Here is a 22,445-nt window from a genome sequence, read left to right on the forward strand (position 1 = left end):
AACTTAATACCATACAATTATCAAAAAGATTTCTCTATAAAGATTTGGATTTACCACATGAAATAATCAAAATGGTTAATTGCTATATTTATTAACTTGATTTTATTACATTAGATGGAATCAATCAAAGGGAAGTTAGTATACTTCTAAGAGAAAGGAGAAAAATATGTCTATATAATATAATTATATTTTAAATAATAATAATAATAATAATGATAATATTAATAATAATTTTATCATTTATATAATTTTAACGTGAAAATTTTAATTGTATAACAATAATACTTTTTAAAAATTATAATATTTCTATATATTAATATTAATAATTCCCATGTATTGCAAGGGATTTTATACTAGTTTAATATAAATTTTGGTCCAAAATAAATCTAAAACATATATTAAATTTATAAAAATGATTTAATTTTTATTGAACATGAAAAATAAAAATGTTTATAATAATATCTTAAATCGAGACTCATACCCTAATTATAAATCAAATTGATTTTGATTAAATGAAGTAACTCTTGGATGTATAGTCGTAAGCCATTAACCCTTAACTCCTAAGTGCTATGAATCAGTTTTGTTTGGTCTAATTACTTCTTCTCATTCCATCTTTGATTATTGTTCATTCACAATGTCATCCATTTCAATCCCTCTGTCAATTCGAGCCATATCTACCAAATTACCCGATTTCAACCTCTTCCCATCTTTTTCTTCTTTGAAACCATTAATTTGTTTATCTTTTTCAAAAATTCTATGTGGCGTTCTTATAAAGATTTGCTATATGAAATAATCAAATTATTTAATTGCTATATTTTTTTAACTTAATACCATAAAAAAAAATTTTATAAAGATTTGAATTTGCCACATAAAATAATCAAAATGGTTAATTGCATAATTTATTAACTATCATATCATCATCACATTATATATCATATCATAAAATACTATTAAAATGTTGAAAAATTCTAAGTGTCATCCTCTAAGTAGGCACAAATGAAAAAAATTAAATGACATATTAATTAATTTTTAGTATTAATATGACTAAAAATGGTAGATTGATAGAATTTAACAAATAATAACAATTAATCTTTTATTATTAGAATGGCAAAAAAAAAAAAGAAATCAAAAGATTATGTAAAAAAATATTTTGACTTATTTCACTCTAACTTTTGAAAGAAATAATAATATAAAGATTATCATAAGTTTATATTATTTGATTATTATAGAAATAGTAAATTAAGTAATTAAAATTACATTCTGAATTTATATAAAAAATCAATCATCAAATCAAAAAATAAAAAAATCAATTAAAAATTAATTAATTCCTGTTAGAATTTATGATGGATTTGATATAATAATTAAGGAAGTTGTGATATGTATTTTACTTTCAAAAGTTAATTAATAATTTAAAATCAAAAATATAAATTACACTTACGATATTGACTAATTTAATATCAATAAGTACATAATTAAAATTATATTTTTAGTATCTAAATTATTAGTCTGCTTTAACAAAACTAACTTATGAGAATGGTACACGTGTACTTAAATAAAAAATAGTGATTGAAAACTAAAGTTTTGTGCATGGATTAGATATATAAAGTTATTATAAAAGCTTTTTAAGATAAGCATTTAAAGAGAAATGATTTAGACATTACTATATTTTTTTTTAAATATGTTCGTATAACCTGTTTGTAAATGACTATGCGATAATTTTTACTTTTTACGTCATATACAATGTGATACATTAAAAATTAGTACAATTTTCAACTTTTGAAATGCATTTATATAAATCAAAAGATTAATATACCTGTACTGTGTACGGGCGCATATACTAATACAAGATAATGTTGATTTTATTACATTACATAAAATAAATCAAAGGGAAGTTAGTATACTTATAAGAGAAAGAAGAAAAAAAAATATGTCTATCATCAAATTATTATAATATAATTTAATTTTAAATAATAATAATGATAATATTAATAATAATTTTATCATTTATAACATCTTTAACGTGAAAATTTTAATTTTATAACAATAATACTTTTTAAAAATTAATATTTTTATCTTAATATTAATAATTCTATATATTGCAGAAAATTTTATACTAGTTTAATATAAATTCGGGTCTAAAATAAGTCTAAAACGTATATTAGGTTTAACAATTATTAAATTTTTATTGAACATGGAAAATGAAAATATTTTCAATAATATCCTAAATCAACACTCATACCCTAATTATAAATCAAATTGATTTTGATTAACTCTAATAAAGTAACTATTCGATATATAGTCGTAAGTCATTAACACTTTATTACCAAGTGCTATGAATCAGTTTCGTTTGGTGTAGTTACTTTTTCTTATTCCCTCTTCGATTCTTGTTCATTCACAATGTCATCCATTTCAATCCCTCTGTCAATCCGAGCCATCTCTACCAAGTTACCCAATTTCAACCTCTTCCCATCTTCTTCTTTGAAACCCTTAATTTGTTCATCTTTTTCCTCCTTCAAATCAATCTCATTCCAACGTATTCCAACAAAACCGCCCCAATCTATCCCTTCCCAATCATCTTCTTCATCTCTTCAATCCATTGAAGAACTTCCCCCGAAACTTCAAGAAATCATTAAACTTTTTCAAGCAGCTCAAGACCCAAAAGCCAAATACCAGCAACTTATGTTTTATGCCAACAAACTCCCTCCTCTTCAAGATCAATACAAAACTAATGACAACAAAGTACAAGGTTGCGTTTCTCAGGTTTGGGTTAGAGCTTTTTTAGATAATCCCCCTAATAATAATAATAATAATGAGAATCAAAATGTTGCTGTTTATTTTGAAGCTGATTCTGATTCAATTATGACAAAGGGTCTTGCTGCTTTACTTGTTTTGGGTCTTTCTGGTTGTTCTATTTCTGAAATTTTAAGGGTTTCTCCTGATTTTATTACCCTTTTAGGTCTTCAACAGAACTTAACTCCTTCCAGGAATAATGGGTTTTTGAATATGTTGAAGATGATTCAGAGAAAGGCTCTTCTTTTGGGCATGGAAGCTGAAAAAAACCAAGAAACTAAGCTATCTGGAATGAGTTCACAAATGGGTACTGATCATTTTGAACCTAAACAGGAACTTAATGACTCTTCTGGGGTTGAAAGTTTGGAGCTTGATACTCCTAATAAGCCGAGTTCGGGGTTGGGGAGTAGAGGGGAGAGAATTAGAGAGAAATTGGAGAAAGAATTGAAGCCTATAGAATTAGAACTTGAGGATATATCTTATCAACATGCTGGGCATGTAGGAGTAAAGGGGAGTGATGGAGAAACACATTTCAATTTGAAGATTGTTTCTAACGAATTTGAGGGCAAGAGTTTGGTTAAGAGGCATAGAATGATATACAGTTTGTTGCAGGATGAATTGGAAGGAGGTTTACATGCTTTGTCTATCATTGCTAAGACACCAGCTGAAGTAGAAGTTGCAAGATGAGATTGTTAGTATGCACTCTCTAGTCTCTTCAATGAGGTCTTAATTCATATGGAAAATATATGATACTTTTTATTTAAGGACATATGAATATATGATTGCTTGAAACCTAAGGTCCTATTGCTACTGATATGTGATGTACTCTTGCTGTTTTTGGGTTCAAGTAAACAGTGCTACTTTTAGATGTTTTTTTACATGTATTAAATTTTCATTCTGATTTTAGTTGTTAGCTATCATTATATTTAGGTAATTAAACTTTGTTTCTCTTAGGTATTTGTAAATGGTGTCATTGGAATAATACACTACCATATAGCTCAATGCAAAAACCTTTATTATGTTAAAGGTTTAGCAAGTGATTATATGCTTTTTGATCACGACATTGGAGGTGTGCTTATGGTTATGCAATGCTTATTTTCTTTGAACTATTGATTAAATTTGTACTGGAGCTCAATATTCTTGCTTTCAAAAAAGTATTTTGGTATATTTTGACCTTAAAATGCTAATGAGTTTAGTAATCCCCAAATTTGCTTCCATTATACATTTTGAGTTTTCTTTAGCATTTGTTCTAGTAGTTGGACTCATCAGCAAAGATTAATGGGTTTTTAAGAGTGGTTTATATAGGATTGGTTTTAGGAGTAATGCCCAGAGTAATCCTATTAAAAATCTTGGAATACGCCCTAGCAATCTTCACCAAGTTTTTATTCTTTGTAATTAAAGAGAGAAGTAGGCAGCTCTGCACGACCTGAACCAAATCGAAGCTTGACCCATTACCGCACAAAAAACGAAGAGGTGGGCCTCATGCGTGCCAAGGACGACATTTGGGGAAGGTGACATGGCCCGACCCATGGCACGGATAAGGCCTGCTGCCTGGCTCGTGGGATGGCCCATTGTAGAACAATCCAAAGCACAAAGTAATACAATTATAAATTTGATGCTCATTAGTTTCTTTTCCTTTTCTTGTATTACCTTTGTTAATTTCTACGTGATATTAGGTTTTGAGAAATCTAAAGCTTTTTCATTCAATTCAAATGGTGGAACGCCTATATTGATGCTTTAGCATTATCAGTGAAAGAAAAGCCGAACAAAATCCTCACCGTCTTGAAAGGTAATGACTAATGACCAGTTTGTTTGTACTAGCCTCCTTAATACATGCTTTCATGTAGCTGGTGGGATTCTTTTGACTTGTTTTAATGGGGAAATTGATAATTATAATTATTTATGCAGTAGCAAATAAGCTTGACTATGATACACAATTTCCTTTCAATAAATTGATTTCTCTTTAACAAGGGGCAGCACACCTACTGAGGTATGACATAATTAGCCCATGTCTTCTCCTCCTTCCCTCTACACCTTCTCTATGTTAGCATATATAATACGCCCCACATGAAATTTTGATGCTACTATAGTTATATATGAGTATAAAGTGTTGTTGAAATTTTGAGTTGATGCAGTGTATTTGATGTACAGTTTACCGCATATTTTCATCTACTTGTATTTTTTCCTGTTTGCTGGAGATGGTTGAGCCTGTGCTGAAGGCGTCTCATTCTTTTTTGTTTTGTTTATGGACTTTGATGCCAATACTTTTTTCCTGTCAGATGACATGTCGTTAACTGCTATTTTGGGGTGATGAATCTATGTCGTCCACACAAAATTATTGTTGACATGATCTTTTCTTGGTTCGAATTCTGTATAATGTGAGTAAAGTCAAAGTAAGTGGTTTACAATGCAATGGAGCATTGAATCTAATTCCTCTGTTCTGATATACTTGCTACTGATATTGACATGTTCAGTGGAGAAATGTCACCATCAGTAACAAGTATAATGGAACAGAGGAAGTACTATTTAGTTGCATGCTAGGCTTTAAATGTGTTTGGATGTGTATAAGCAATCTCTAAAGCTACCTCTCTTTTTTAATAGCTACACTTCTTCTTTTTATGTGAGATTTTTGAGGGAAGTGTAGCTATTAAAAAAATTGGAGGAAACTGTCCAAAACTGAACTCCATTTTGGATCGTTTGCCCCTCAATTTTGTGTTCTAATGTTTTTTCCCGTGAAGTTTGCTTCAACTTTCTTTTTTTATTCCATATCTTCCATTTTATTGCTTATATTTGTTTAATTATTTAGTTTCTCTAATGAAAGGACTTAGGGTTTTTCTTTTTTTTTTTTCTTTTGTCGGTTGCTTGTTCGACATCTAGAACATAATGCATAAACAAGGCCACATCGTGTCATATCTACCGTATCTTAATGGTTTTCAAATTTACTGAACCGGTATTACTCGCATCGTGAAGGTGTAAAAAACCGCATTTTAGGCCGTTCTAAACGATATTTCATGGTTTAGGCCGATATTTGGCGGTATGGAAAATGCATCATCCCCATTGCCGCATCACAGTGTTCGTAACTACGACGACTGTTACCGCATTTTTGCACTATGATCTAGAATCACATTATGTGCTGAGTTTGTTATATAAATCTATGAAGAGTTTGTGTTAACTATCATATTCTTTGAGGACAAGACAATTGGAGAAGCAAAAGAGATGAACATGAGGGTTCTTTCCTTATTATTCTTTCGCCGTGTTAATTTCTTTTGATCTCAACAAAAGATGAATGCTTTGATTAAGTACGACAACCACATCATACCGCTACTGCATTACCTGTGTCCGTTATCACATTTTTGCACTATGATTAGAAGTCATAATTGCTTTATAATCAGCTTGGTGGTTAGTGCATTTCAGTTTTGGGCACATAAGGTTTTCTAGTTATCACATTGTGGATGTGTTAAGTGGTGAAGGGACAATTGAGGTGTTGATATATTATATATATACTTCATCCGTATCAAAATACATCCATATTTTTGACCATTTTTCACAGCTTTGCTAATAGATTTTGACATATATCACATGCTGATATTTGTAATTCAGGTGGTACTTGAAGAGTTCAGAGGAGCTGACTGATCAACCAGATCATACACTTATGAAGGGCCTCCATAACAAGATTTGTCTTTCGGTTAAGAACTAATACAAAAATTATGATCGTAAAGCTCTCACATTATTCATGATATAAATCTAGAGAAGGTCAGTACTTAAACTCTTTCTTTGTCTCGCTTGCTTTCTTTCGATCAATTGTTTGTTGGTCTAGTTTGGCGAAATGCAAAAGGCCAATCTTTAAAGTGATTCAACCTTTCTACAATTATTCATAAGATATGCCTCATAGATTAAGGAGAACTAAGAAAGTTGGTGCAAACTAGAGCGGGCCTGATAAAAGCCTATGACCCGACCCGTTAAAAAGGGTCAAGCCCGTTAAATCTTTAAAAGGGTTGGGTTATTAACGGGTCGACCTTTTTTATTATCAAGTAGTATCAAGTAATGGACAAACCATTTCTTTTATCTTGTCAGCTCCTGCTCTGTCCATCTGGAAGCTTTTATCTTTGCCAGGTGCAAACTTGTGGGTTTTCCCTCTTACATGTGTGCTTCTTTCTCCCCTTCATTATTATTCTGTATAAACCAGTAAAATCACTAAAATTTATCAGTAAAATCAAAGGAAAAATGGCACAAATCTGTGATCAAATTGAAGAAACTATAGAAGAATTGCAAAACTTTTCCTTAACCAAAATAAAAATCATCAAAGTACCTCATTTAAAGGATTACTTACCATCCTCCCAGTTGAAAACAGTTACAAATCCATTAGCAAGAAACCCATTTTATCACCCTCCTCAATCCTTCTACATTTCTCCTTCTTCTGATATCATTCTCAAACATGTTTTGTATGATCTTTCTGTTGCTGATAACCATGGCTTTGCTTTCGCCTACCATCGTTCTGGCCCTCAAAAGCTCGTTTATTTCGATCCCGAAACTGTTAAGGCTGCAATTGTCACCTGTGGGGGCCTTTGCCCCGGCCTCAACACTGTTTTGCGAGAGCTTGTTATCGGCCTTTCCAACCTGTATGGAGTTCGTCAAGTGTTTGGGATCCGTTCGGGTTATAGAGGGTTTTACTCATGTGAACCTGTGTTGCTTAGCCCAAATATGGTACATAATTGGCATAAGCGTGGTGGGACGGTCTTAGAAACTTCTAGAGGCGGGTTTGACCTTAAGAAGATTGTAGATGCGATTCATCTTCATGGGTTTAACCAAGTTTATATCATTGGCGGAGATGGAACCATGCGTGGGGCAGTTGAAATATATGATGAGATTCGCTGTCGAAAACTCAATGTTTCGGTTGTAGGAATACCGAAAACTGTTGATAATGATGTTGGGATCATAGACCAATCGTTCGGGTTCCAAACAGCTGTAGAGATCGCTCAGGAAGCGATCAATGCAGCTCATGTGGAAGCCGAAAGTGCAGTGAACGGAATTGGATTAGTAAAGCTAATGGGACGTAGCACAGGCCACATCGCGCTGCATGCAACCTTAAGCAGTCGTGATGTGGACTGTTGCCTGATCCCGGAAAACGATTTTTACCTTGAAGGAAAAGGGGGGCTATTCGAGTTTTTAGAGCGACGTTTGAGGGAAAACGACCACGCTGTAGTGGTTGTGGCTGAAGGTGCAGGACAAGACTTGATACCGAGAAACGACGAGCAGCAGCAGCACGACGAGTCAGGGAACCCCATGTTCTTAGATGTAGGGTTGTGGTTGAAAACGGAGCTAAATAAATGGTGGAAGAGAGAACACGAAAACGAGTTGTTTTCTGTGAAGTACATCGATCCAACATATATGATACGAGCAGTTCCTGCGAATGCAACTGATAATTTGTACTGCACATTGTTAGCTTATTCCGCGATTCATGGAGTAATGGCCGGTTATACAGGATTTGTTGCAGGGAAAGTGAACGGAAATTATGCGTATATTCCAGTGAAGGACGTGGCTGAGGCTAGGAATGTGGTGGATACTAAGGATCATAAGTGGGCTTGGGTTAGGTCTGTTACTAATCAACCAGATTTTCAAAGGACTACTTCAATGTAGTATATTGGGCAACACTACATTAGCTTTATCTATGTTAGTATGTTACACATTAAAAAAATAATGTTACAAATTTTATGTACATGTTTTTACATCTCAACATGCTTGCCTAAGTCGCTCGTCACGATGAGACTGTCTCTCTGTGAAAGGTTAAATAACCTCACTAATACAATTATTAGCATATAGATTCTTTGTGTTAAAATCGTTTTATCGAGAGACAGTCTCTCACAAGAGTAGTGAGAAGTGCCAATCGTGGGCAAACACCAATCCCAAGCTCAAGGAGTACATAGCAAATTCTCCTCAACATAAAATGCCTCATTATTAAAAAACACATCAAATCATAACAAATGTTTTTTTACTAAAATTACATCATCAACCTACCTTATACATGAAAATCTTAGCCTTTTTATATGCATACTTCAAATATTTTCTAAATCTAATTAAATTCAATCTAACATTTTGCTGCTTCAAATAAACCTTTTTCAAAAATACCCACCCATTTTTTTGAGACATTGGATCATGAAGAATAGGGTCTAGTTTATCATACTTCTCAACCAAACTACTCTCTTCAATGCTAATTTTATACTCCAAATATTGTAAGCCCATTTCCTTGGCGGGTCTTCCATAGCACATCTCTGCAACATCATCAGTTCCAATAGGAACTACTTGTATGAAAATTGATTCGGGTCGAAGAAATAATAAGTGGGTCAATGCTGCCCCATGGATCCCTAACAATACATGAGTCTCCTTCATAAGTCCATAAGCTTCGGACAATGGTGTTTCGGGCTTGGGCTCAAATACGGTTACATTAAAGCCCAAATTCTCTGCCATGATGATGATCTCGATTTGGTTTAACATTACCCGACCCGACCCATTAGCTCGGCTAAGCAAGATCAATTTGGGTTGATCCAAATTATATGGAGGAATAGAGTATTGGGTTTTATTGCAAGTCTTTTTTGAATCGAAGGTCGTTTTAGCTGCAATCTTCTCTGATAAGGGCATAGTTTGACAATTTTGATTGTATCCTTTTCGAACGGGATATATAGGGTATGACGACGATGAGAGTATTGACCATTGGGCTTTATTATAGGCCTTATCTAGGAAAAAGTGAAAATCAATTAGTGTTGTGGGCCTGGGCATTAATTTTGGGTCAATAGTCATGAACCCGTGTGAGACTAGGCCCAAGATAGCCGATTTAAAACAATGATTTATTTTTTGATCATCAAGAATTATAATTGGGTAATTACTAAATGCACCAAGGAGATTTTTATACTTGCTAACCCACCAATCATGTGCTTCTTGAATCACAAGATTAACATCTTGATTAGTCAAAGACATTAATTGGACGGTGATGAAGAGTGCAAGAAAACCTTCGTTAAAATCATGGAAAAAGTTTCCGGTGTACCCTCCCGCACTGAATAAAAGTGCTGAAGTATTGTGTGTAACATCACATAATGGGGCTTTTGGGCCGGATAATATTGTTACCTGGTTTATGTTAGACATTGTGAAATTCTCCCATTTTCTTGGGTAAGGTCTTATTTTCTGCATAAATTGTCTTGGGCTGGTTGGCCCAATAGCATAGAAAGTTGAGGTTTTAGAGTCCAAGACTGTTGGACAGTTGATTGAGCAAAGATCATAATGGTAGTGAGATCTATCACAAGAGATTGTTGATTGAATATGGGGGGTTGATGTTTGCTGAGATAGTTGCTTCTCTTTTTGATAAACTTGATTGTCTGTGCGATAAAAAGTTAAACTAGATTATGATTTATCCACACGATTGACATTAAAATAATAAAAAAAAAATTTTAAAGTTTTACATGCAATCTTGATATATAAAATTCATTGCAAGACTCTTTATGTGGGGCGAATTCATATATATAATACTCCCTCCTATTCAGCTTATGTGTTCCATTTCTTTTCGTAGTCAAGTCATTTTAATTGTCCCATTTCTGTTTTTGGTATGGGTTTTTGACTTTTATGCCCTTAGTAGCTTTATCCTATTTTCAATTATACTCTTCATTACCCATACTAATTTTCCTCCCTTACATTAAAAAACCCATAATACCACTCTCTTTCCTACCCTTATGGTCCCACTTTTGACTCTTCTTAAAATCCGTAAAAAGTCAAATAAGACTTTTAAGGTGAATAGGAGGGAGTTTAAAGCTATGGAAAAGTCATATATAAGTTTGAACAATAAAAAGTAGATAAAATTTATATTAGTTTAATTAAGTAACTACTTTAAGTCCAGTGAATTGTTACCAAAGGGCTTGACCCGAACTTAAGGACCGGTTTAATTGTTGATAGAATAAGACAAAAAATTGAACTGTGTGGATGAAAAAAAAAATAAAAATTGAGGGAGATCATTTTCAAATAAGAAATTGAAGCAAATCAAGTGAAGCAAATAAAAATGGAAAATAACGAGAAAAAGAAGATACCTTGAAATGTTGAAGATGAAGGTGGCATGGAAATGGAAGATGATGATACATTGAAAATTAAAAAGGAGGCAAAGTATACGATGGAAAGAGTGAGAAGCATGACATAGAGAATTGCCATTGCCATTGCAATTGAAAATCTGAACTTTTTTGCACCATTACAAACACCATAAATCATCATTAGTATAATTTGTAGAGGACTTCTAAATATTTTATTGGTTTTTAGAGGATTAGGTGGTATCGTGGTATCTGTAGTTGTAGTTTGCTTTAATTACTATCAAATCTCTCCGGTTAAATGTGTTCAAATCAATTAGATTTGCATTATGTCTTTTGTTTTTAGTTAACAACATTGAAGTTACTTTTGTGAGAGATACCGGTCTTGGATGGGACCGTTTCGTGATGTATGAGATGAATCTATATAATTTGTCTTTTTTTCTAATTAATCATTTTAAGATTGTAAGTGATCAATATAAGGTTATAATTGTGATCACTTTATGACTAAAAAACATATTACTTTTAAAAATATAATCTATTAAATGTACACTGGGTTAGCTTAATAGAAATGTCAGCCCAATAGAGATAGTTTCATTATAAAACCGTTTTACTTATTTGTTACAAAAATAGTACTATGAAAGTCAATATATTTTTTATATCTTGGTATTGGTTTGAAAAGGGAAAAATAGATTTTACTATTCAAGAAGTGATATCCCTTTGGTACTCCTAAGATAATAAAATTATCTTTAACTAGACATCAATTAAAAATGCATAGAAAAATATCTATGTTGGCCTAATTGTTGAGAGATTTTCTTTTCATCCTTAATGACAAGGATTAATATTCTTTTCTAACTTTCCCCTTATATGTACGAAACTATGATGTATGGATATTCCAAATCAATAAAAGAAATGTACAGAATTTTATGTTAGAAAAACAGTGTCAATTCTATGAAATTATCTTTAATGTACGACAAGGATTAATATCCTTTTAACATATTTTCATTTATTTACTCTGAATATATTTTTGGGGTAATAAGACATATTTTTGGGGAATTTTATGTTGTAACTCTGAATTTTTGATTTTTACGTGGTTGAAATTTTTTTTAATACACGTGGTAATCTTGACCTTTCAGTCTTTTCACATGGTAGACAAAGGTGAAATTTTTTTTGTTAATTTTACACTATTTTTTCCCGACGTAATGATATTTTTTTATAAAAAAAAACGGCATAATCAACGTAATTGACTACAAATTTCAAAATTCAATCAATATAAGTATTTTATTTAACCAAAAACTTAATATTTTATCTATCACAAGAAAAAATTAAAAGGTCAAAATTAACATTCCTAATTAGAAAAAACAATTATGAAAAACAAAAAACTCATAATCCCCAAGTGAAATTTTCAAAATAATTTTACAATGCGTGTATCCAACCGATTGGCGATTAGTATATAAAGACCAAAGCGGAATGAAATGCTCAGCATTCAGCGAACAATCTTAGAAGTAATTTCCCCTTAGTTCAAAATTCTCAATCAGTGTAGATTAACTTAAAACAGAAATCAAAAACACAACAATGGTGAAAACAATTCCAGGAAAGAGATTGAATTCAACAAGAAAACGCAAAAGATTTGAAAACATATGTAAATCAGAATCCTTGTACAATTTCTCATTGTCTTCTTCAAAAATCCAGAATCCTGTTTTTCGAAAACTTCAATCAACAGCTGTAAATTTCATTCCAAAAACCCTAGAAAACAATCAATTCCCAGTAACTCCAGCTTCTTTAAAGAAACAAAGATTCATAAGATCACCAAGTTTTTCTTCAACTTATGCTACTTGTTCTTCTCCTTGTCCTGATTCTCCTTCCACTTCCATTTCTTCGCCATCTTTTCTTCCATTTTTTGAAAGTACTCTTTCTGGCCCGATCAAATTCGTCTTGGATTCAACCCCTAAAGAAGAGTACACATATTTTAAGGTATTTTTAGTTCAATTTCTTTCGTTTCTTTGATTTAAATAAATTTTAATTCATGTTTTTTGTTTGATTTTGTAGAGTATGAGGATGATAAAGCAAGAAACAGATTCATCACCCTCTGTAAGTCGAAACTTGATGAATCGATTTCCTCCGCTCCCACCAAAACCATCGCCAAAGCTTCTATTAAGGAGAACTATTTCTGACCCTGTTCCATATTTGTCTGATACTACGGTAATTTAATCACCCTTTTTTCATATACAAATCTCTAAGGTACTTAATCTTCTTGTTTTTTTTTTTTGTCTTCTATTAAAAATTAATCAAATAATCATCAAATCTTGTTGTAATGATATTGGCAGAAAGAGGATGAAAAGGTGAAGATGAAAGAAGAATCAGTGAAAGTAGAAAAGGTTTCTGGGGAATCAATTTTGATAAAATTAAAATGTGGATGTGGTTCTGATTCCCTATTACTCTTCAATTACACTGACAACAAATGCTATAGGCTGATATGAGTTTTCTAGATTAATTCTAAGATTACAATTTTTGTAGATTCAAAAGGGGTAAATCAGCAGATTACGTTCTTGTAATGTTCAATGTTCATGTCATGGTTTAGATTTTAGTCTTTTAGTAAGTAGAGTAATTCTTTTAGGTTGTTGATATTGTGTTGTATAGAGATTATTAGTTTCTTGTGCTTAATTGTGCCCAATTGAAGATATTCTACTTAACTGAATTCTATGTAATGATTAGTTTTTAAAATAGTTTTGGTATGAGAATTTTATAGTGGTCCATTTTTAAAATTAGCTATTTGTTCATTTTACTTTGCATTTTTATTTTAAAAAATATTTTTCTATATTTTTAATTGTTATCTACATATTTTTATTATTTTTTTAATCATATTCATGTAAAGGGTTGCGCATTAGTCGTACGAAAATCGAGTATTTGCCTGTGACTTTAGTGGGACAACACCGGTAGGTGAACCAGAGGTGTCCATTGATAAAGCAGTTGTTAAAAAGTACGATCAAATACAAGTATTTGGGATCGATCATTCAAAGGGATGGGAGATAGACGGAGATGTAAATCATCGTATACAAGCGGGTTGACTCAAGTGGCGAGCAACCACCGCGGTGCTATGTGATAGAAAATTCCCAAGCAAGTTGAAAGGAAAATTCTACCGGGCGTTAATCAGACTTGCTCTGCTATATGGGATAGAATGTTGGCCTGTAATGAAGATTTTCGAACATAAGATGGAAGCTACATAAATGCGTATATTGAAGTGGAAGTGTGGGCACATATTGATATCGAATTAGGAACTAAGAGTTTAGGGAAAATTAGGGGTAGCCCCTATTTCCGGAAAAATGCTCGAAAATAAATTGAAGTGGTTTGAACATGTATAGAGAAAGATTTTCGCCGCCCCTGTGAGGAGGGTAGAAAGCATTATAGTAGAGGGTAAGAGGAGTCGAGGAAGACCTAGGAGAACTTGAGATGAGCAAATAAAAGTTGACTTACATGAGTTAAACCTCTTTGACTAGGGATAGGGGTAGTTGGAGGCGTCATATCCATGTTTTAGAGTACTGATGTCTTCTTAGGTTACCTTTTGGTGTTCTTGCCATCTTATTTCTCTCGTCTCGTTTATTATTAGTTTTGTTTTCTTTCTAGTCTCTTTTAAAGACTTAGGTTCTACTTCTTTATTTTATTTATATGTATTTATTTTATCTTTCTCGTGTAGTTACATTTTCTTATCTTTCTCAAGCCGGGGGACTCCTTTAGTCGCGCTCTCCTTTATGGTTATGAGTTGCCGCCGTCGTTCCCTCCCTAGATCTTATCTATAGTTTTTCTATGAGCGGGATACACTTGAATATGATGATGATGATGATAATGATAATATCTATGCAATTTCAATGTTTCGCTACTTTCTTAATTTTTGATTTGTTGCCTATTGTTTCTTAATTTTTGGGAGAAATATTTGGTAACACAATTTAGAAGTTTTCGACAATTTAAACTTTCTTGTTGTACCTTCAAATTAAAATGTAACTTCTGTAGTTGATTGATTTCCATTAAAGTTAATTATAAAAATACGTGGAATTCTAAACAAAATTGAGCTACCATTGGAAGTTGGATAAATGACGTTTAATTAGTTTATTTAGTTAATTTTGGGCAAGTCACAAAATTGTTTATCAAGTGAGAGTCATAACTAATAACAGAAAAGGTTGGCTTGGGACAATACTTTTAATTAGTCAAAACAATGGATAAATCTAGCCAATAGCCATTTACTAACTACACAGATATAAAATAACTATTAAAAGAACTCTTTACCGGCAATATTTTAATAAAACAGAAATAATGCTTCCTCCATGATTTTTTTATTAACAAAGGCGCCTGACATAATTTACAAAGCATCATAAGAATTTCCGTCAAAGAGCCTTCTTCTTCCATTGTGTGATGAGATGGCATTAAAGAACCCTTCTTTTTCCGGCTAAGTAAGCGCACTCGATCTGGAACCAAAATTAATGAAATATTTGTTACAGTCTGCAACATCAAGCTCGATATCAGCCTTTGACGGTGTAATGAGACAATCCACCAAGTATTACGACAGCGAAAAGGAACTATAATGAAGTAGGAACAAGGGTCTTACTTCAGAGGACCTAAGTCTTTAAACCCGGTATACGTATACACATTTTACAGCAACTTATATAGTCAAATGACTCCTCGCTATCCTGCATTCGAGCATGCACGTTTAGGTATTCATCACAGTCAAATGTAACTAGGCCTAAGAATACACAAGAGGAGATACATATATACCTTCCTACTCGAGAAAGCTCGGGTTCAGATAAAAGCAATTCCTGAACTGGCTTCTGATTTTTATCAAAAATGCCAGCGCTGTAAAATTTAGAAATTAATGTCATTTGAAGATAATTACTGAGCTATCATCTTCAAGATGCAAGATATATTAGGACAAAAAGAAAATATTCCTTCCATCACATAAGGCTTCATAGTTGGGTTTGACACAAACATTATAGGGTTGTTTGGTAGATGGCTCTTGGGTTGACTTTTTTATTAGTTTTTGGCTTTTGAAAGTGTTAGCTCTTTTTCAATGGCTTTTGGCTTTTTGCTCCACTTTTCCTCTAATAAATGGTCAACAGTCAATATTTAATTTTCCCAAATATCTCTTTGCTAATTCAGTAGGTCAAACAAGTCAATTATAAAAGCCAAGAGCCACCAACATCTATTTGCCAAACAACCACTTATAATAATTAGAGCATGTGAATATTGGTAACTGATACAAAGAACAAAAATCATGGAAAAGCATTATGATAGACAAAAAAAATATAATAATAATAATATGATCGAGAGTGAAAAGGAAGACTTTATCCGAAATAGAAATGAGAAAATTGTGGGGAACAATGTAAGGTGAGTATCAGTCAAATTTATCAAGAAAGGAAAGTGTAGCTTATATCAAATCTCAACTTATGGTATTACATCCACTCAATTATCCATCCTTTTTTAAGCTCAACTCATGAAATTACACCCGCAAGCCAAAATCTCGGTTAGGCTCCAAGATCCAACCCCACTAGTGAACTAACCTTTTTAATCAACCACAATCACAGTGATAGCAATTGTAGCACCCTGAGAGCTATGCATTTACATTGCAACATTTAAGTGACATAATATGCAACACAGAAAATCACTCAAGGTATTATTAAGTTACGAAACCACTCAAGATCCAAATAATGCAATAGCAGTTATCATCTATAGAAGAATTTGGGGGCTTATTCCTAAAATGACAATGACAATGAACATACCTGTAGTCCAAAGATAGTTGTCGGTGTCGCAAAGAGAAATCTTTGCAGACATAGGATGCAACTAAACTGCCAGCATCCGGATGAGGCCAGCTTCTAGTAGTTGGAAACCGCAAGATGAACGTTCCAGGTTCTTGAATTCCAAGAGGATTCTGAAGAGCATACTCCACTTCTTCCTTTGTAACAAATCCCTCAATCCACATAGGTGATACAGATGACCACAATGCATTGATCCCGTTTCTTGATATGGTATGTGCTACAGGATATAACCAATGCCACATTTTATCAAAATCATCCTTGACGAGATACTCATGGCCTCCAGAAATTTTCCTCAAAAAGTTAAAGTCCTGTCATTTCAAAGTATTCTAATAATCAGTTCTATTTTATACGAAATAATCAAAATCACAGAAATTAATCAAATGGGGCTTGAAATTTAACCTAATGACTGAAAGCGGAAAGATGGAGAAGGGAACCAAAAATACCATCCAAAATGTTCAACTCGAGAGGAACTTACTAGCATGAAAACAAAAGCTACAATCAACCATAAAGTTGTAGGTCTCATTTGGGATTTGCTTTAAATCTTTTGTAGAAAACATTTCAAAATTACAGCAGATAACATTTTCTAGAGAGATTTCCCTTCTGACTTCTTTTAGTACGTAAGCGATAATTAGGACGAACATGAGGATTTTCGAGTGACAAGGCAGTTCCTGACCATAGGCAAGGTAGGCATTTGCCTAGGGCTCGTAGTTAGAAAATTCCCTAATATGTGAAAATTCTGGTGGATGAAGTAGACATTTAAAATTTGCAGTTTATGATTAGTTCTTTCATCGATTAAGAAGTATTTGACACGTCTACATTTATAATAATAATGATACGGTATAGGATCCGTTTCTGTTATTTTCCAAAACACCTGTTGAAGTTCAAAATCGACCCTCCATAGAGACGGCCCATTTCTTTCAGTTTTCCTAGGGCCATAAAATGCTAGAAACGGCATTGTCGGGTGACAATTGGTTTCTGTGTGTTACATTGTGAGCAACCCATTGAAATGTTGGAGTTACCTGTTGAGTTAAAGATCTAGAACTGCAGCAAGCAATCCTCATGAATTGCTCTTCTATCCCGAAGACAGCATTATCCCACTGAACTCTATTACTATTTTGTGAAATCAAATTCCAAGCTTTTTCTCCTTCCTCAAGCAATTTTTTTGCAATCATAATTTGATACCTAAGAGAAAATCAAATAAATCCTCTTCAGTTCAAGATATCAAGGAAAGAAACCTTTTCTTATTATCAAATGAGTGAAGTAACTGGTACCTATGGTGGGAGCAACCGGAAAAAAATGAAACCTTTTCTGCCATCACTTCCATGTCTTTCTCAGAAGCATACGAACAGATCTCCTTAAGCATGAGTGACCTTTCAGAGAAGCCTCCAAGGCAATATCTAAAGATTGTCAAATCTGAATCAAATTCGGTATTGGAAGAAATGTTCTTCAACTCCAAAGTTCTCACGCCAACACTTTCTGAATCAGATGCGGAGTTATCTAAGCCTCCATAGTTTTCTTGGATACTTTCCAAACTGGTTTTTACTGCATTTTGCGCCTAGTATATGCAATCAAAGAGTAAGATATAGATACAGTAGAAAAAAGGTGCATACTACATTTTAAAAATATAAACTAACATTAAGATACATTATTCCGATAAGTGTTAGATTATAACATTAAGAAAGCAAAAATTTAAGAACCTTAGTAGCAGTAGCAGTAGCAGTAGCAGACACAGCATATGAACTGCATTCTTCATCAGGTGCTTGCTCGGAAGGCTCAACCTTACTGACTGGCAACGGAGTATCTTGTCCTACTTTCTTTCTCTTTAAAGGAGGAGTTGTAATTGCTTCACCTACAGCCTTTTGAATCAGCTCTGGGTGCCCAACACTAAATTGAGGCAAGCTGGATCCATTAACGAGATGAACGCCTGATGGCAATTTTTTCCATGAAATAGTAGATTTCTTGGTATCAGATGTCCTTACAATGCAACGAATTGGTGGAGTATATGCCTCAAGAAAAGGAGAACAGCCCACATTTAGGACATTAAACTTAACACAGAACAGTTTATTGTCACATTCGGATGACAGCTGAAAAGCAGAAAAGTAAACATTATTAACTCCTGGTAACAATTTTAGTGTTGATTGTTACATCCCTTGTAATTAGATACTTTAGAAAATACTCAACATGATTGAAGTGTATAGATGCTCACAGCATATAGAAATGAGGAGAATTCACACCTTTATAAGCATTATAACGTAGCAAAACCCGTTTGATACTTAGTAAGGTATTTCAAAGTAAATTGAAGAGCTTCAAAACTCTGTATGTATCTTTTTGTCAGAGATTAGAAGGAATTGGATACAAAGGCTGAAATATTATCCAGATGTATATACCATATTACAGCTCAGTTAAGTGATTATTCCCTTTAAAGTACTTGTAAAAGAAAAAAAATGGCATTAATTTAGTTCAGAATATCATACCCGAGTTATGCTCAGTTGAAAAGATGCACGCCCTTGTTGTAATTTGTTGGGTTTATAATTAGAAGGAAAATCAATTCCGTTGCAAGTTGTTAAAAGCGGAGCTTCATTGTTGATTGATTTCTCAACAGGGGTGTGATCATCAGCATAGATCAGTGATGCAACAACCTAAAAATCATGTATTAAGTGAATGCCCATGACATACAGCACTTGAGAAAAAAAAAAACACGTAATGTTGCAACAAAATTGGGATGGAGGGAGCACAAAATAAGGACGCGGAAGAAAGGGAAAATGGGAGACAATTTTTTAGTGGGAACACCATATATATTTCATACACATAAAATCAAATAAAATTAAGTATGGCTTCGCACTCAATTGAAGTTGAAAACATTTAAAATAATGGATGCGAGAACAGACCTCCAATTCCTTGTCCACAGGCTCACCAAAGGCATCTAAGAGTAAGGCATCCAACGAAAACATTTTACGGCAAGATTCCTGCCAAATAGTAACACATGGTAGAGAATCAATGATGAGATCATATTTTTTTAAAAAAAATACAAAAGCACAGTAAAACATCAAGACTGAGACGGATTTCTTTGACCACTAAGACAGATTTCTTCGCTTCCCATAAGAAAATTAAAATAAAGGTCAATAAAAGCAAAGAGACTCAAACGATAGCAAATGAACCAAAGTAGGAACCCGAGAAAAATATTAATACCTTGCCGCCAACAATTTTCCAAATTTCACCATCTTCTGGTTGGATATTAGGAGCAGATAAACTATCAATAGACAACCACAAAGGAGGATCCTGCATAATGAAAACGTGATTAATAAGTTTTAGCAAAGTCAGGGATGAAGACATAAATATATATAGTCATAGATCTACACCTTCACGTGGTGCTCCTTGATAGATGATGAAGATGGCAAAACAGCTGCATTGTGGACATAGCCATCAAGGCCCTTAAATCCTTTGGACGTAGCAGATAAAGTAAAGTCAGTTACTTTCACCACTAATAAATCCAGAGGCCTTTCACCCACAACCTTTCCATCAAGATGTATACTTATAATGTCGCTGCACACCTATGATTGAAAACAAAAGGAACAAGAATATTAGCCAGGTATCACATATTATGATGAAGAGCACCATATAGAGTGACAGGAGTTTTACCACTCGGGTGCATTTATTTTCGGAAAAGTTGCAAAATGCAAATAAGTGATATAAGCATCCTACACTAAATTTTTTGAATCTTAGTATTAATACAACTAAACCCACTAAATACATACTAAACCTCTGCTAAAATAGATGTCCATGCCACATTAAAGCACCCATTCATTGCCTTAAGGATTGCTACATAGCAAAGAATTTGGCTCCCAGTATCAAACCATCATCGAAAAAATTTCTTTGATCAACAAACAAATCAGTGGTTAGTAACAAAACCTTTCCACCATTCTTTATATCACAAAGTTCCATGGTCTTGTTCATTTAGCTTTGCATTATAGCAGCTAAACATCATGGACACAGAAACTATACTACATAACACTTCCTCCATTATAACATTAGAACACGTGAGCAAAACAAAGAAATAACTCACACAGAAGAATAGTGCTCTATATGCAAACCAAAAAAGATTGTTGATGTGAACATCTTAGGATAAATTATAGCAAATATTAAAAGTTTGGTAAATCACTTTAACTCGGGTTTAGTCATCAGTCGTAATAGACATACATTCAAGTGCCTCAACCAGGCAATGAAAACTTTCGATGATGGTATGGCAAGGTTCCATATTAGATATTTTCAGGCAAGATGGCAAATCTAAACAATATAAAATGTTGGTATTCTGTGTTGGCCATTACTCCCAAATGAATTCAACTTCCTAAATCATGTGATATGTTCATGAGACATTTCCATTAATAAAAAAGTTAGTACTTGCTTTTGTTTACTTATTAAACATTGAAGCAATGCTATTTACCGCACAACCGATATGAGTCCATCGTCCTAGAGGAAGCTCAACATTCGAAATCGCACACAGACCTTCTGTAGATGAATCAATGCTCCCTGGGCCAGAAGATTTGTTTTGCAAAATAACAGAAGGCGAAAGCATTAACCGTTTATCTCCATTAAGGGAAAGAAGAGGTTTTTCAGAGTCCATCTGCAAGCAATTGTTACTATCTATGTCAGTCCCATACAAGATCATATTGACAAGGGAATCAAAATGAAAAACTTGAGTCCAAGATGTTTCATTACTTTGTAAACATGCATGGAAATCAATTTTCCACTACCCTTCCATTCCAACACCTCCATTTCACCTATCCGCCCGTTTGGTGGTTGTACTAAATGGAGTAAACTTTCATGAAAGGTACCATGTCATTCACATGTGATTGGTTTTGATCAAAAAAAAAATGTTTTTTCAAGATTTTTCACTACCACCTATCCAAATGGTTAGCTATTGAAGTGAATTTTGTAAAAAAAATGAGATGATTGAGGGTGAATAAGCATCACAATAAAACTTTTCCCACAAAATTACACCAACTTCACCCATTAATACCAGGAAAATTTTCAACAAAATCAAACAACCCATGAAAGAGAAAATTAAGAAAAAGATTCCATAATGAAGCAAAGCAGCAAAAACTAGCAAAGATACAATAACGCAAACACATTCATAACCGGAAAGTTTCATAATCTCAATCACAAAACTAACACATTAATATACAACATTATGATTTCGTCTGGAAAACAAACAATCCATTAAACAAAACCCAGAAAATACTTTTTCTTTTCGGGAAGAAGGACAAAACCTGGTGAAGAATTGTTGAAGGAAATACAGTAGAAGTGGGTAAGTAAACCCAGAAACAGAAAATCAAAGAAGTTTGATTTTCGGCTATCTCGAATTGAAGATCTTTCAACAGAGAATAACCCAAATTTTCAATTGATTGATTACCCATTTTAAAAGGAGAAAAATCGATACTTTAATTTGAGGGTTTTAAGAAAGTAGGAAGATGGAACCCTCCTCAGAGTTTTTAAGTCTTCTGCCTTTGCCGATTGTTTGCCAGTCAACTGCTTCACGGCTGATTATAACGGTTGCCGGGTTTTATTTTTCCTTTAAAAATTTTTGTTTTATTTTTTTTATTTTTTTTCATTTGACTAATATGAGTAATTGAGTATCAATCTTGTCTCAGTTACGCGACTATTGTAAGTTTTTGGTTTGATTTTCACATAATTTTTCTATTCTTTTAGTTTACCTTCTAATTTGAAAAATTAAATAAATTATCATAAACTTTTTCACCAATTCTTGTGATAGACAGTTTTTTTTAGATATTATTTT

General features: G+C 33.2%; 5 protein-coding genes across 9 annotated transcripts; 3 read left to right on the forward strand and 2 right to left on the reverse strand.

Moving 5' to 3' along the window:
* The first annotated feature begins 2,397 nt into the window (after positions 1–2,397).
* LOC130809150 (sufE-like protein 1, chloroplastic/mitochondrial) lies at positions 2,398–3,896 on the forward strand. The gene has a single exon (XM_057674800.1). The coding sequence runs from the start codon at positions 2,398–2,400 to the stop codon at positions 3,475–3,477; it is 1,080 nt and encodes a 359-aa protein (XP_057530783.1). The 3' UTR covers positions 3,478–3,896.
* A 133-nt stretch (positions 3,897–4,029) lies between these two features.
* On the forward strand, positions 4,030–8,914 carry LOC130809149 (ATP-dependent 6-phosphofructokinase 2). 3 transcript variants are annotated; one of them, XM_057674798.1, is made up of 3 exons: positions 4,030–4,385; positions 4,467–4,579; positions 4,699–8,914. In XM_057674798.1, the coding sequence occupies exon 3, from the start codon at positions 6,835–6,837 to the stop codon at positions 8,425–8,427; it is 1,593 nt and encodes a 530-aa protein (XP_057530781.1). In that variant the 5' UTR covers positions 4,030–4,385; positions 4,467–4,579; positions 4,699–6,834; the 3' UTR covers positions 8,428–8,914. The 3 variants fall into 3 exon arrangements, with proteins under 3 accessions (XP_057530781.1, XP_057530782.1, XP_057530780.1); XM_057674799.1 differs by having other exon boundaries at positions 6,391–8,914; XM_057674797.1 differs by having other exon boundaries at positions 4,030–4,780; positions 6,391–8,914.
* LOC130808563 (xylan glycosyltransferase MUCI21-like) lies at positions 8,797–11,037 on the reverse strand. The gene is made up of 2 exons (XM_057674022.1): positions 10,860–11,037; positions 8,797–10,157 (listed from the first exon to the last, which is right to left on the reverse strand). Exons 1-2 carry the CDS (start codon positions 11,035–11,037, stop codon positions 8,797–8,799), a joined length of 1,539 nt encoding a protein of 512 aa, XP_057530005.1.
* A 1,167-nt stretch (positions 11,038–12,204) lies between these two features.
* Positions 12,205–14,554, forward strand: LOC130809151 (uncharacterized). Its single transcript, XM_057674801.1, has 3 exons — positions 12,205–12,821; positions 12,897–13,049; positions 13,175–14,554. Exons 1-3 carry the CDS (start codon positions 12,423–12,425, stop codon positions 13,325–13,327), a joined length of 705 nt encoding a protein of 234 aa, XP_057530784.1. The 5' UTR covers positions 12,205–12,422; the 3' UTR covers positions 13,328–14,554.
* A 151-nt stretch (positions 14,555–14,705) lies between these two features.
* Positions 14,706–22,265, reverse strand: LOC130809148 (SH2 domain-containing protein B-like). Of its 3 annotated transcripts, none has more exons than XM_057674796.1 (13): positions 21,368–22,265; positions 21,093–21,272; positions 20,011–20,202; positions 19,841–19,930; positions 19,540–19,617; positions 19,126–19,290; positions 18,349–18,735; positions 17,923–18,206; positions 17,671–17,833; positions 16,616–16,959; positions 15,615–15,692; positions 15,448–15,529; positions 14,706–15,307 (listed from the first exon to the last, which is right to left on the reverse strand). In XM_057674796.1, the coding sequence occupies exons 1-12, from the start codon at positions 21,422–21,424 to the stop codon at positions 15,502–15,504; spliced, it is 2,046 nt and encodes a 681-aa protein (XP_057530779.1). In that variant the 5' UTR covers positions 21,425–22,265; the 3' UTR covers positions 14,706–15,307; positions 15,448–15,501. The 3 variants fall into 3 exon arrangements, with proteins under 3 accessions (XP_057530779.1, XP_057530778.1, XP_057530777.1); XM_057674795.1 differs by having other exon boundaries at positions 14,709–15,341; positions 21,919–22,265; XM_057674794.1 differs by having other exon boundaries at positions 14,711–15,307; positions 21,919–22,265.
* Between the last annotated feature and the right edge of the window lie 180 nt (positions 22,266–22,445).

This window comes from Amaranthus tricolor, chromosome 3 (assembly GCF_026212465.1).
Source record: "Amaranthus tricolor cultivar Red isolate AtriRed21 chromosome 3, ASM2621246v1, whole genome shotgun sequence".
Classification (NCBI taxonomy): domain Eukaryota; kingdom Viridiplantae; phylum Streptophyta; class Magnoliopsida; order Caryophyllales; family Amaranthaceae; genus Amaranthus; species Amaranthus tricolor.

Bases quoted from the DNA above. Each gene is read 5' to 3' on its own strand.
- LOC130809150 (XM_057674800.1), top strand. From the start codon at position 2,398: ATGTCATCCATTTCAATCCCTCTGTCAATCCGAGCCATCTCTACCAAG.
- LOC130808563 (XM_057674022.1), bottom strand. From the start codon at position 11,037: ATGATGATTTATGGTGTTTGTAATGGTGCAAAAAAGTTCAGATTTTCA. The intron at 10,158-10,859 runs GTATCTTCTTTT...TTTATCGCACAG, and splicing joins TTCATCTTCAACATTTCAAG to ACAATCAAGTTTATCAAAAA.
- LOC130809151 (XM_057674801.1), top strand. From the start codon at position 12,423: ATGGTGAAAACAATTCCAGGAAAGAGATTGAATTCAACAAGAAAACGC. The intron at 12,822-12,896 runs GTATTTTTAGTT...TTGATTTTGTAG, and splicing joins AAGAGTACACATATTTTAAG to AGTATGAGGATGATAAAGCA. The intron at 13,050-13,174 runs GTAATTTAATCA...TGATATTGGCAG, and splicing joins CATATTTGTCTGATACTACG to AAAGAGGATGAAAAGGTGAA.
- LOC130809149 (XM_057674797.1), top strand. From the start codon at position 6,835: ATGGACAAACCATTTCTTTTATCTTGTCAGCTCCTGCTCTGTCCATCT.
- LOC130809148 (XM_057674795.1), bottom strand. From the start codon at position 22,065: ATGGGTAATCAATCAATTGAAAATTTGGGTTATTCTCTGTTGAAAGAT. The intron at 18,207-18,348 runs GTTCTTAAATTT...TGCATATACTAG, and splicing joins CTACTGCTACTGCTACTAAG to GCGCAAAATGCAGTAAAAAC. The intron at 15,530-15,614 runs GTATATATGTAT...GCTCGAATGCAG, and splicing joins GAGCTTTCTCGAGTAGGAAG to GATAGCGAGGAGTCATTTGA.